General features: G+C 36.2%; 1 protein-coding gene across 1 annotated transcript in view; it reads right to left on the reverse strand.

Annotated features, from left to right (window-relative positions):
* LOC148953920 (protein MON2 homolog) overlaps window positions 1-14,517 on the reverse strand; it is a 118,283-nt gene that overhangs the window by 87,792 nt on the left and 15,974 nt on the right. The window contains exons 2-4 of the mRNA XM_089086022.1: window positions 8,143-8,274; window positions 7,394-7,576; window positions 1,690-1,935 (exon numbers count right to left, since the gene is read on the reverse strand). Of these exons, the coding sequence (XP_088942148.1) occupies window positions 1,690-1,935; window positions 7,394-7,576; window positions 8,143-8,274 (561 nt within the window). The remainder of the gene's footprint in view (window positions 1-1,689; window positions 1,936-7,393; window positions 7,577-8,142; window positions 8,275-14,517) is intronic.

A 14,517-nucleotide genomic window follows, 5' to 3' on the forward strand; every position in this document is an offset into this window, starting at 1 on the left:
TATATATATATATATATATATATATATATATATATATATATATATATATATATATATATATATATATATATATATATATATATATATATATATATATATATATATATATTTTACGAGACACAATTTTGTTTGTGTGTACTTTTGTGTTTTATTTTCATAACGTATTATTTCATTCATGAAATTTTTTGTCGCTAAGAGCAATAATTTACTTTTTAAAGTGCATTTTTTCATTTGATAAGAGGCACAAATTTGACATTTATTGCCTGTGAAATTCGTTTCTGAAATCAAAACAGATCTAGTCTTATTGAACCTCTCATATATACTGATTTTTTCACTTTTTTCATATCATGATCATCCAGGAATCATTTAGGAAATAATCTTACATGACAAGGCGTTAATCATTTAATATTTTTCAAGTTCTTAAACTGAGTCAATATCAATTATACCCCGTCCTCGTCATACAGAGCAGATGATCATAGCGTGAAGACAAACTGACACATTGAGGCCTATGCACATATTGTCTTCAGACGATATTATGACAAGAGCACTGCTTTCAACTTTTACCATTCTAGTCCATTGTTGACATGTGAATTCTAAGATCAGCGTTTCAAAGATAATTCTAAGATCAAGCGTGGTAATATTGATCATTAAACATTTGGAACAACTTATCCCTGAATGATCTTTATCCAAAAGTAATTCCGCATGCAATTTAAGAGGTCGATAGGAGAAGGAAAGGAGGAGCAGGGGACTCCACCATGGTCACCTTTGTACTAAAATGCTTCTATATATGGCCTTCATATTACAGATAAGGTCACATGTCAATTTAAGAGATTGGTAGAAGACGGAAAGGAGGAGCAGGGGACTCCACCATGTCCACCTTTGCACTAAAATGCTTCTATACATGGACTTCATATTACGGATAAGGCCCCTTGTCAATTTAAGAGGTCGGTAGGAGAGGGAAAGAAGGAACAAGGGACTCCACCATGTCCACCTTTGCACTAAAATGCTTCTATACATGGACTTCATATTAAGGATAACGCCCCTTGTCAATTTAAGAGGACGGTAGGAGAGGGAAAGAAGGAACAAGGGACTCCACCATGTCCACCTTTGCACTAAAATGCTTCTATACATGGACTTCATATTACGGATAACGCCCCTTGTCAATTTAAAAGGTCGGTAGGAGAGGGAAAGAAGGAACAAGGGACTCCACCATGTCCACCTTTGCACTAAAATACTTCTATACATGGGCTTAAGGCCACATGTCAATTTAAGAGGTCGGTAGGAGAGGTAAAGGAGAAGCAGGGGACTCCGCCACGTCCACCTTTGCAATAAAATGTTTCTATACATGGACTTCATATTGCAGATAAGGCCACGTCAATTTAAGAGGTTGGTAAGAGAGGGAAAGGAGGAGCAGGGGACTCCATCATAACTCCACCTTTTGCACAAAAATACTTCTATACATGGCCTTCATATTATAGATAAGGATAGATCATACAACTTGAAACAAAATACCAACCAAAGCACTTGTCAGACACCGGACACACGGACTGTCATCGTACAAAAAATTCAGATACCTGTTGTATGATGTCACATGCTTGATTTAGTATTAATGATTGTCTAAGAGTTATGGACACTTGCCTATTATTTAAAGTAAAATATGTCCTGCGAAGAACTAAAAGAGGAGCTTACTTGAAAAAGTAGAAATGCATCACCAGCAAATGGCTGCAAACTCTTCGGTGACACTCCTTTTAATGCTTTCAGTTCTTCCAAGTTGGATTCGGCATCTTCTCTCGGTTCTCTGCTGTCCGTAGGCTTGTCTTCCGATAAAATTCGTTCGAAAACGAGAGAAACTAACTGACGTACTGTGGCGCTCGCAGTATTAGCTACAGTCTGGTCTCCGCGATTGAAATGCAAGTTAAAACATATAACGAGACACTAAAAAAGAAAACAAATGTACCATTGTAAGTTACAAATAGTAAATTGTAATTTCCCTGAAAAGAAGGGTTTCAGCAACTACTTTTTGTAAAATTTCATTTTCTGCACTATGTAACAGGGCTGAAAAGTATTATTTATCGAAATCTTGCTTAGGGTAAGAATTTAAACTTGTACTGCTCAGCTCATCGCAACACTTAGGCGCCCAAGGTCAACACCGCTACAGCCGCTCCTCCTCCGCCCAATTCCATTCAAAGCTTCACTCTTTGTTCCCTCCCATGACGCTAAAATTAAAACCTACACACTGATGTAAATGTTCATCTAAGTAGGCTAACAGATTAAGAAAAACCGGATCTTTTACTATATTAATTAAAAAAAAACTTTTTCCACAAAATAAGTTTTTCAAAGAAAAGTAAAGCACTCCATTAAACCAAAAATGAACAAAAATAAAATCAAATAATCTACCAAGCGTGAAACTACCACAAATCAGCATTGATAAATAAATGAAACCCGAAACGAACAGAAAATAACATGAGTAGGGCTCAAAACCCCTATACCTTCCGAAGGCCAGAAAATAATTTGCGCTTTACTAAAAAATATAAATGTTTTTTACTTTTATAACTTTAATAAATCAAATAATATTAACATTTTGATTGCTAAATATCAGAATATGTATATTAAACTGACAATGCACATTCATTTGTATTTTTTCAATAAAGTGCAAATTATGCTCTGGCCTTGGGAAGGCATAGGGTTTTTGAGCCCTACTCATGTCAATTTCTGCTCGTTTTTTAGTATGACTCAGTTATTTATGGTAACTTCTGTTCGTTTTGGGTTTCATTTATTTATCAATGCTGATTTGTCGCTTGATTTCACGCTTGGTAGATTATTTGATTTTATTTTTGCTCATTTTCGGTTGAATGGAGTTCTTTACTTTTCTTTGAAAAACTTATTTTGTAGAAAAAGTTTTTTTAATTAATTTCTGTACGTTTTTAAATCTTTAAATCTTTTGGTTTTTTCAAGACTTTCTAGCAGGCTAGACTTTCTGACCTGCTATTTGTACGCTGGAGAAAAATTTTAAGAAATTTTAACAACATGCACCCTTTTAAAAATCTGGACACAAATAGTGGTGTTTTATACCTCCTCTAGTTGACCTCAAATAGAAAACTTGAAAAGCAAAAAAATCTGTTTACTTTCTTTGATAGCTTGGATACACAGACGCAATTTTGATAAGGTTAAATTTTAAGAGCAGAACTAGCCCCGAAAGTTTGAACATAATACCATCAGTCGTTCTTGGGATACTGCTGAGATGCATTATTGGGAATTAGCATTAACATAGTGCATTCTGATTTAATTAAGGAAACATTTAGTTTTTAAACATAATGGACAAATGGGAAGGTGGGCGTGGTAAGGGGACTAGTTGCTCTCCAATCACATTCGACTATTAAAAAGGGCATTAGCCCTTTCTATTTTAAATCCAATGAGCCCTTTTAAAAGTTTCTACGACAAATCCTTAGATACGAAGTGCCCTGGTCTAAAAAATAAAAAAAAATAAAAAAATAAAAAAATAATAAAAAAAAAAAAATAAATAAAAAAACATTCTACCCACATCGATCTTTACTATAAAATGTCAAGCCTTCCAATCACTTTCGAGTACTGAAAAGGGCAATAGCCCTTTCAATTTCCAATCGAACGAGCCCTTTTTGAGTTTCTACGACAACGCTTTCTATAAACACCTTATATGCCATCAGGGCATAAATCACAACTCTTGCCCTGAGGGCTGTGAGGGGGTTAACATCTTCAGTAACCTAATTTCCAGAACTTTCAACTACGTTAAACAAAATGGCTATCTCAAAATTGTGATTGGATGTGTTTACGAAAATGGTCGGCGAGAGAGGGGCGTTAGTTGCTGTCCAATCACTTTCGACTACTGAAAAAGGCATTAGTCCTTTAAATTTCCAATCAAATGAGCCGTTTTGAAGTTTCTACGACAACACTTTCAATAAAAAACCTTATATGCCCACAGGGCATAACTTGCAACCTTTGCCCTAAAGGCTGGGGGGTTGTCATCCTCAAAGACCTAATTTCAAGAACTTTTAACTACGTTGAAGAAAATCACTATCACTAAATTTTTACTCGGATGTGTTTGGGGAAATGGTGGGCGTGAGAGGGGGGTGAATTGCCCTCCAATCACTTCCGACTATTAAAAAGGGCACTAGTCGTTTCAATTTTCAATCGAATGAGCCCGTTTAGAAGCTTCTGTGACAATGCTTTCTATAAAAAAAAACTTATGTGCCCCAGGGCATAAATTAAAACCCAGTCCCTGAGGGCCGTGAGGGGGTTGTCATCCTCAAAGACATAATTTCTGGACCTTTCAACTGTGTTGAAAAAATGGCTATCTCAAAATTTTGATTGGATGTGTTTGGGGACATAGTGGGTATGAGAGGGGTGTTAGTTATCCTCTAATCACTTTCGACTTTTAAAAAGAGCGAAAGCCCTTCTAATTTCGAATAGAATGAGCCCTTTTTGAAATTTCTACAACATCACAATCTATAAAAACCTTATAAGCCCCCAGGGCATATTGTACAACCCTTACCCCGAGAGCTTTGAGGGATTTATCATACTCAAAGACCTAATTTCTAAAACTTTTAACTACGTTGAACAAAACGGCTATCTAAACATTTCGGGGAAAAGGGGGGCAAAAGAGGGGGGTTAGCTGCCCTCAAATCACTTTTGAAAATTAAAAAGGGCACTAGCCCTTTTATTTCCAATCGAATGGGTTCTTTTTTAAGTTTCTACGACAAAGCTTTCAATAAAAACCTTATATGTCCCCAGGACATAACTTACAACCCTTGCCCTGAGGGCTGTGGGGGAGTGTCATCCTCAAAGAAATAATTTCCGGACCTTTCAACTACTTTGAACAAAATAGTTATCTCAAAATTTTGATTAGATGTGTTTGGACAAATGGTGGGTGTGGAAGGGGTGTTATTTGCCTTCCAATCACTTTCGACTATCAAAAAAGGCACTAGCTTTTTCAATTTCCAATCAAATGAGCCCTTTTTAAAGTTTCTACGACAAAACTATCTATAAAAGCCTTGGGCATAACTTACAATCCCTGCCTCGAGGGCTGTGGGGGGGGGGTGGTTGCCAACCTCAAAGACCTAATTTCCAGAACTTTCAACTACGTTGAACAAAATGGCTATCGCAAAATTTTGATTGGATGCGTTTGGGGAAAAGGTGGGCGTGATAGGGGGGTTAGTTACCCTCCAATCACTTTCGACTATTACAAAGGGCACTAGCCCTTTTAATTTCCAATCCAATGTGCTGTTTTTGAAGTTTCTACGACAACGATTTCTATAAAAACCTTATATGCCCCCAGGGCAAAACTTACAACCCTTGCCCTGAGGGTTGGGGGGGAGTGTCCTCCTCAAAAAAATATTTTTTATCTGGATATCAACTACGCTGAACAAAATGGGTAGCTCAAAATTTTAATTGGATGTGTTTGGAAAAATGGTGGGCGTGGAAGGGGTGTTAGTTGCCTTCAAATCACTTTCGACTTAAAAAGGCACATGCCATTCCAATTTCCAATCGAATGAGACCTTTCCGAAGTTTCTACGACAACTCCTTCGATACGATGTGCCCTGGTCAAAAGAAAAAAAAATAATACATTGTGCCAACATCGTTCTTTACTTATGCAGCGCGATTGCGCTGCCTATGAAATGGTGAATTTATGTTGTCTATTCTTTTTATACTTATTTTTTTACAAAATTTTACTTGAACTTGTCTACTCTTTAACAAGAAAATTGAACACAAAACATGTCTTGGTCTAGAGAAGGAATTTGAGACATTCTTAAAGAAATAGTTTCAGGCATGTAAAATTTGGACTGAAAAGCAGCTAGCCTTTTTCTGCTTTTTAAAATACGTAAAAAGTATTTTTCTACTAGAAAAAGCGACCGTCAAGAGAGACTGGGACACCATTTGAGTTACCATTACGTTCATCTGAATTTACTTCGGCACAAAAATTTAATATCTTTCAAACAGTATGGGCTAACGAGCTGTAAGTAAGGAAAGACTCGGCTCACTAGTAGCCGAAACTCTAAAAAACGGAATTTTGACATCAATAGATATATCAAAGGAATCAGCTTATTATGCTGATTCCAAATATATAAGATTCGTCAAGCTTAGTGTTGCCCGAAGATACGAGCCTGAGAAAATTTACCCGATTTTTGAATTACAAGGGAAACACCCTCTAAAAGTCAGTCTAAAAGGAAGTGTACAGGCATTTTCCGAAGGGGGGATTGGTGCTTGGGGTGCGTTTTCATATGGAGCACTGTCCTTGGGAAGGGAAATTTCCAGGGGAAATTTTACACTGGGGGATTTGACAGGATGTCTACAGAAAAACTTTTTTAATCGTCTTAATTTCTTTTTGCCAACTCAATTTTGCAGGTGGAGATGTTCCAGAGGAATTATCCGGCGGATATTCAGCGTGTTTGGATTTCCAGAAAAAAATTCCACGGAAGGGGGGATTTCCTGAGTGATCAAGAAATCGAATAGAAACTAAAGTCTTCTTCAAATGAAAGTATGCTTACTGCTTAGGAGAATTTTCGAGGCTGAATTGTCCGCAAGAAATTTTATGGGTGGGGCGGGGAGGAGGTTTTTTTTTTAGCGAGGATGGAACTGTCTGGAAGGAATTTTACAGGGGGGGGGGATTTTAGTTAGGAGGAAAAATCCACGTAGGAGTTTCTCGTGAGAGAGAGAGTGGAATATTTCATGGATGGAGAGCCAGATTTACCGGCATTATTTGAAAAGCTAAATAAAAAAAAACAACAGAAATTAAATAAAAAAACAAGTTTTTTTTTAACTGAAAGTAAGGAGCAACACTAAAACTCAAAACGAACAGAAATTATTCTGTAAATGAAGCGGCTGCCCCCCTCTTCAATGCCTTGGTCTTTGCGCTAAAGTTTGACTGTTGTTCTATTTTTTTAAGAACCGCTACTGAAACACAGGGGTCGTTTAATTAGAATAGAAAGCTTTTTAAAAGTGTTAAAAGCTTTAGTGTAAAGAGCAAGGTATTGAGGAGGGGGAGGGGCAAACCTCTTCATATAAAGAATAATTTCTGTTCGTTTTGAGTTTTAATATTTCTTCTTACTTTAAGTTAAAAAAAAAAACTTCTATTTTTTAATTCAAATCAGGTAGGACGCAGTAATTTGTTTCAGAGAGTGGTTAAGATTTGGTGAAGGGTGAATTTCCGGAAACTCAAAATATAGCAAAGTTTACGAAAATATATAAGAAACCTGGCTAAAGTCGTAACAAATTTTATATATGGGAGGGGGCACAGAGAGAGCCTCCATTTCTCTCTTAGCACAAGCGTCCGCCTCTTATGCCTGGCAGGGCGTGAGATTATACAAAAAACAAAGCGCCTTGCAAATACTTAGAATATTGATTGAAAAGAAACACTTACTTTTGAAAGTGTGATACCACGGGCAATGTCACTTGTTGTTAGCAAAAGTGTAACTGTTTGTAGAACACGAACCTCTTCGATTGTCCCTTCTGTTAACATCCATAGTGTATCACTCAAATATTTAGTGTTTTTCTCATCTAATAGCCCGTTGACGATAAGTTTCTGGATGGCACTAAGACATAACTAAAAAAATAATTAATTTACATTATTCAGTCCCTACATTTAAAAAAAACACGAGACAAAACTAAAAAATTTTACTCAAAAATAAAAGTAAAGCCAAATGAAACCATATGTTTACAGTTTGGAAGTAAAGAAGTCGTTTCATTAATACCATGAATACAAAAAAGGTTAAAAGTTTACTATTTTATTAAATAGTAAATTCAAAATCAAAGGAAAAAAGTGAAACTGTAAAAGAATGGGAAAGAAGAGCAGGATATGCGTACAAGCACTGATTTTGATAAAAAGACATTAAGCACTTGCATTTCATTTGTAGCAATTATATCTAAACTGTAAGTCTTAGAAACTCTCAAATCTATTCAATTTTTCAAATTTAACGCATTCAGTGTCTGGTGGAGGCACCTAATGTAGCACATACTTTGGAGGGCTATTAGAGTTCTAAACAAAAAATTGACAAACTATCCAATTTGAAGAATATGTGGTAAACAAAACAAATAATAATGGCTGGCAATAATTATTGTCAATCCTCACAGAGCTTACAGATGAGTGACTCAAATAACAGTAACAGTTACCTTCACAATCTTTGGTTCTTTTGTTTCACATCCTTGTAGAAGTAAATGAACAATCGTTGGAGAGATTAGAGGAAGGGAGCCAAGGGGATCTGACTGTGCACCTTTTAATCTCATCAAGAGCTCTTCAGCTGACTAAAAATAAAACCAATCTGTTACAGAAAAAGCCGTCAATAAACTCAACAAAATCAACAATATATAAAAAACAGACCTGCGCGTATGGGATATACCTATGGCCTTAATAAACCACACTTGGTCCTTCAAAGCACCATCTGCATCCTGATAATATTAGCATAAATATTCTGTTCTTTTATTGCAAATCCTCCAATTGAATGCATCACAGTGATCATGATTCTTACTGATAAATGTCAGGCATGGGGGGGGGGTATGCTTGATGCATTTTACAAGCAAGATTACCAATAACAGCGAGCAGGGCAGTGGATTTTAATGCCTGAATTTTCCTTAGGAAGTTTATACAGAAATTACCAAAGCCAAAAAAAAATTGGCTATGTTTTATGGGTAAATCTACCAGGAGATAAGAGTAAGACATAATACAGAAATAAACAAAAAATACCTAAGTTACATTTGTATAGCCAATTATCAAGAGTTTGTATAGCCTCCTATAGCCTTAGATAGATGGTTGATAAAATTGAAATAGAGAGTAAGCCCCAGAACAGGAACCTTGGGGATGCCACAATTGCAGTGGCGTTAATTCACAGAGATCAGAGGAAGGAATATATTTTTCAAAATCTAGGGGAGGAGGCAGATTTTATTTTTCAAAAAAAAATACAAAAAAAAAATCGATGAAAATATCAAAAAGGTATTTGCATAATCTAGCAGGGGAGGGGATCAAATACCCTCTAATTTGCACCAATGTACAACTGATAAAATTTATGCACTAAAAAAAATGTTTAGGTGAACATGCCAACCTTTATTCTGAAGATAATCCCAAAAGTAAACCCTAAGAAATACCTCTTGAGCCACAAAATCTCACTCCTGGTAATACTATTTGGTGACATACAGTGTTATTTGTTGGTGACATACAAACCCCTTAATCAGATTAAAATACAAAACTAGTTGCCCTGAGATTCTAATCAAGAGCTTTCTTTATTATTAAAATTCTATAGGACATCACCATGTCATTGGTACTAATCATTGTGCTCTGACTAAATTGTTTTACATATAACAATCTATGCAGCTCCAGATGATCAAAAATTTTAGTATTTACGCAAAAAGTAATAGCGTACCTGTTTCAATATGCTTTGGTTTTGTTATACCTAGATTTATGGCGCAGGATATTTTATAGTATCTCATGTGCTCCTAATCCTTTGCCTAATTCTACTTTGGTGGAGTAGATTTATGTAGTATATAATTTTAATAAATCAACAGAGACAATTTCAAGAAAACATACTCAGGAAGATCATTCCAAACAAAAATTTGGCCTCAAATGAAGATGCTCCTCGGGTGCTTGTTTCTTAACATGTCCCTAAGAATAATCGGGCTGACTGATGTGCCTTTGCATCCGTTTTGCCAGTAAGACAAAGGAGGTAATAATGTAGGAATCATTGTCATAAGGAAGTGAATCCACGTAGTTTAGAAAATAACCAATAATACTATACAACCCTACTGCAAAGAGGCCTGAGCAAGTCACAGGTAACAGTAAATGCTGGAAGGATTTTAAAGAAACGAGTGACTCCCCCCTCTTTCTTGAGCAGGTAGTTTTCATCCAATTTTTGTGAACTCTTCAAGATGGATCAATGGAGATATGGATTCTCAAGAGACAAAACTTGTCTACTTTCTGTATGGTTTTAATTTTGAAGATGAGACTAGGGTATAACCATGGCACATTCAATTGGGGGTCAGTGGTTCCTTTGTTTTGATACATTGAAATAAGCCATTGAGGCGTCAGACCACTTTTATATTTCAGAACATCCAACTATAAGAACAACGAGGCTTGTGAAGGGTCTTTAATTTTTGGTATGGCCGTTGTTGCAGTATCATCAAAAGAGTAATCCAGAGGGGCTTTAAGGTTGTCTACGAACTCATTCAAGTAGATAAGAAAAAATAAGGCTCCAACTATCATCCTGAAGCTTATTCTTTCATCCCTCCCCCTACATTCTTAATTCAGATAAATACTTTCTTATAATGTCATTTCACCACAGTGAAGAATTGGTCTGAGCAGGATTGCCAATAAGAATATTCTCATTTTAATAAACAGTTCTACTGTTCTCTGAATCCTTCTAAACAGTAGGATAAAGTGCCAGATTAGACATTTTACAGAAGAAGCAAATGCTAAATGATTCAGTTTCAAAAGACCCAAAATCTAGATGACTGAACTTATCAACAAAATAATTCATTCTCAATAGCCTTAATTAGATTGAGTTACAGCACATCTATTCATGGCAGATAGTCACTGTTCTCATAACTGGTGCTTCAAAAGTGGAAATTTATGACCACGCATAAAAAAACTGAAATATTCTGTCAAATATGAGCTATAAAAGTATTTCTGTTATTTTTCGAGAAAAACACACCTCTGAATAACATTGATGCCTGGATGAGTCATGTTACTAGCTCTTTTTTCAATTGGGATTTAGTAAATAAGAGAAAATAAGGGTTATAATCAAAAATTTGGCCCCAGAAAATATCAATTAGATCACGAAGTGAGCTTTTTTTCCATTTAACTTAAGTTAGAATAGATTTATGCCAACTTTGGTTGTTACACAAAAGAACTGTCCTACTGAATACAATCTTCACGAGCCTAATCTTGGTTATGATATAATTTTTGAATGCTACAGCACAGCTTACCTGGCAGCAAATATAAAATGTACATTTGAAAGACTGAAGACGAATAAAGATATTGACGAGCTATTTAATGCCAATTATAATGCATCAGATGAAAGATACGTGTACAAAAGCATAATTGATTTTCTCATGAAAGCTAATATTGTTTGAAGAAAGCGGAGTGAGTGCAGAAGAGAGCGAGAGCGAGTAGCAAGAGCCGAATAGGTAGTTAGTAGCTGGCCTCCAGGCCTTAAATTGCGGGGATTATGGCAGCTCGAGTACTCATACTTCCCACAAACCATCCAGTTCCATTTGTTTCTTATTTTACTTCTTTTTTCTGTTATAAGAATTGCTTTTGTTATATGAAAACCAAGAGTATTATATTCCTTAAGAATTGAAGGAAAAAAATTGCTGATAAAAAAAAAGAAATAAAAATTGTTTGTTTATCTGTTGGTTTTGTTGCTTTTCGTTGTATTAATTGTGTATTTAGATGAAACCTCCTAGAAGCCGAAAGGAGTCTATCATAGATTCCAGGTGCTGTTTTTCGAAAGAAGGAGAAGAGGTTGATAATGATCAAATGAATCAGTAGACTATTTGAGGGACCCCCCCCCTCCCCACGCCCTTTTACCCCTAACAAATCCAATGAAATTTTTTAGATAGCGATTTTGCTCAAAATTGTCCAAAGATCAAATTACCATGACTCTAGGGCTGGCAACCCCCTTCCAGCCCCCAATACAAGAGCTGTAAGTTATGCAAGTTGCTTATTGTTAAGATATGAGCTGTTATGGAAAGGGTGGTCACATAAACTTTGGAGGGGGCTCATTCAATTGGAAATTGAAAGATCCAGAGACATTTTTAAGATTCAAAAGTGATTGAAGGGCAACCACCCCCATGCCTTTTTCCCCAAATGCATCCAGTCAACATTTTGAGATAGCCATCTTATTCAAAAAAGTCAAAATAACTATGCTTCCAGGGACAACAAAACCCCTCACAGCCCCTGGGACAAGTGTCGTAAATTATATAAGTTGCCAATTGTTTATATATAAGGTTGATTATTGGGAAAAGGGTACAAGTTTGATCCTGAGTATCCAATACAGCTAAGGGTATGAAGTTAAAACCTTTACAAAATACTGAGGGGGATGTCAAGCAAAATCAAACCACACCATATACAGGAGGGCTAACAAAATAGTACAGCATCAATATCTAAGGATAAGGGTCTTAAGCTGGAAGGATATGAAGCTAAATTCATGTTGAGAGGGAAGTAGAAAAAGAAATGGACAATCCATAGGGAAGGATTGTAAAATATCATATTTGTCCATTTTTAACATGCAGAATTCATCATTGGGAAATATAACCTGAATAAACTTGGTCATTACTACCCCCCCCCCCCCAGCACCAAAAATAAAGGCGTAGACCAAAAATATATCTGTGAACCAAGAAGGATTAGACAACAAGTCCCAAAACATCATTCAACTTTCATCTGCTGCAATGACGCTTGGAAAATTAGGCCATCAAAATGTGCTCTTTCAGGAATCCCCCTCCCCCTACATAAAGACCTACCGCCTCTCCTTAATAATACATCCCTGTATCATGAAGCATATCACTTCAGTAAAATAAAGCATGAAAATAAATGCCAGAAACGTTTTGGTGCAATAATAAGGAAGGTGTCACCCTGGATCACCCCTGTGGACATTACCCACATTTTCCCAGAGAAAAATCCTGCCAGACAATTGGATCACAGTTGAAACTTTCCCCGGGCAACTCCACCATAACATTATTTCTGTATGTAAAATTGTGCATCCAAAGAGAAAGTAAGACAAATAAAAAGAATTTTGTAGATGAATTTAGGGAAATTCTTCCCAGAAAAACACCAAACTTGGGACTGTTTTAGTTTTCCAATTTTAGCATTTAAGATCTTCTTTCATTGTAAGTTTTATTAAATTTATATACACAGTTTGCTGTGGACAGCTCTTGGATACAGAGCTGAAATATTTTTTTGGAACGAGTTTCACTGTCTTAGGCAAATTCTCTGTTTTACTTGTTGTTGTTTTTATCCATGATCATTTGTTGGCAAACAATACACAATTCCAAATATTTCTTAGATCAGAGCTTGAAGCCTCTACAGTAGAAATCTCTGATTGTAATGTAGTTAGGGAGGGGGCGGATGCCTCAAAGGATGCATTTCAATGTCAAAACATTACAATTCTCATTGAGCCTTCAGATAGATATAGCATTAGTTCTAAGAGAGGGACAGGTGCATGGTTGTAGAAACTCAGGAAATGTTCATTCATTCAAAAATTGAGAGTTCAATACACAATTCCAAACATCTTTAGATGAAAGCTTTAAACCTCAACAGTAGCGTTCTCTGACTGTTTTTTAGTTAAGGAGGAGAGTGGATGCCTCAAAAGGTGCATTTTAATGCCAAAATATCCTAATTCTCACTGATCCTTCAGATTAATACAGAATAAGACCTAAGAAAGGAGTGGGGGTGGTGGAGGTAGAAACTGGTACATAATCCCTCCTGGTTTTAAAGAATATTTCAGTTCTACACTGCTATTATGAAAGTAAAGAGTAACATTAAAGTCCAAAATGAGCAGAATTTATTCCTTAGAGGGAGGCATTAACTTCTTCGCCCCCTCCCCCTTCATGGTTGTAGAAACATTGGAGGAAGTTCATTCTATTGGAAAAGAGAGTTCTAGTCCTTTTTTGTTTTAAGTTGAAAGTGATTGGAGACTAACAAGCGACATTCCTAGAACCATTTTTGATACTTAGTTGTTTTTTTTATGTTTAGAAAATGATCACACATCCATGATCTTTCTTGGGTAAAAAAAAAAATACATAATTCCAAACATTTGTAGAAGAGAGCTTTAAACCTCTACACAGGGATTCTCTGATGGTTTTGTGGTTAGTAAGGAGGGCAGATGCCTCAAAAGATGAACTTTAATGACAAAACATCCTAACTTTTATTGATCTTTCATATGAATACAGAATAAGTTCTAAGGAAGGGGGTGAAGGTAGAAATGGATATATAATCCCTCTTGATTTCAGGGAATAATTCTGGTCTACACTGTTATTCCCAATGTAATAAGTAACATTAAAACCCAAAATGAGCAGAATTTATTCTATATAGGAAAGGGACTGTCCCTTCCTGATCTCCAACCTCCACCTCAAGGTCACAGAAACTTCAGAGGATGCTCATTTGATCAGGAACTGACAATTCTAGTCTTTTTTTAAAGTCAAAAGTGATTGTAAACATACCTGCTCCTGTCCTATAACTGTTATTAATACCTAGTCCTTTTGTTATCCCTTGGAACATCATATCAACATTTTAGGCAACTATTTTGTACTTTCTCTGTGACTGCTCAATTTTGCGTGTAGGGGGAATTTTAACTTACAGGATCCTCAGTGCCTTTACGGAAACATCCCTGTTATGGCACTCTCTAGATGGCAGTCAGTTGGTTCGTCAAGTCTTATTTCTCTGATACTTGGCTATCTGAAATTCTGCAATTTAAACCGTGGGTAAGGGTCTCCCCAGAGTGTATGGTCAGCGGAGCCCCAGCACAACATCAACTTCGGAGGAGTGTGCACAGATGGTAG

This window comes from Artemia sp. Qi Xiang Cuo, chromosome 3, assembly GCF_049724085.1.
Source record: "Artemia sp. Qi Xiang Cuo chromosome 3, ASM4972408v1, whole genome shotgun sequence".
Lineage (NCBI taxonomy): Eukaryota > Metazoa > Arthropoda > Branchiopoda > Anostraca > Artemiidae > Artemia > Artemia sp. Qi Xiang Cuo.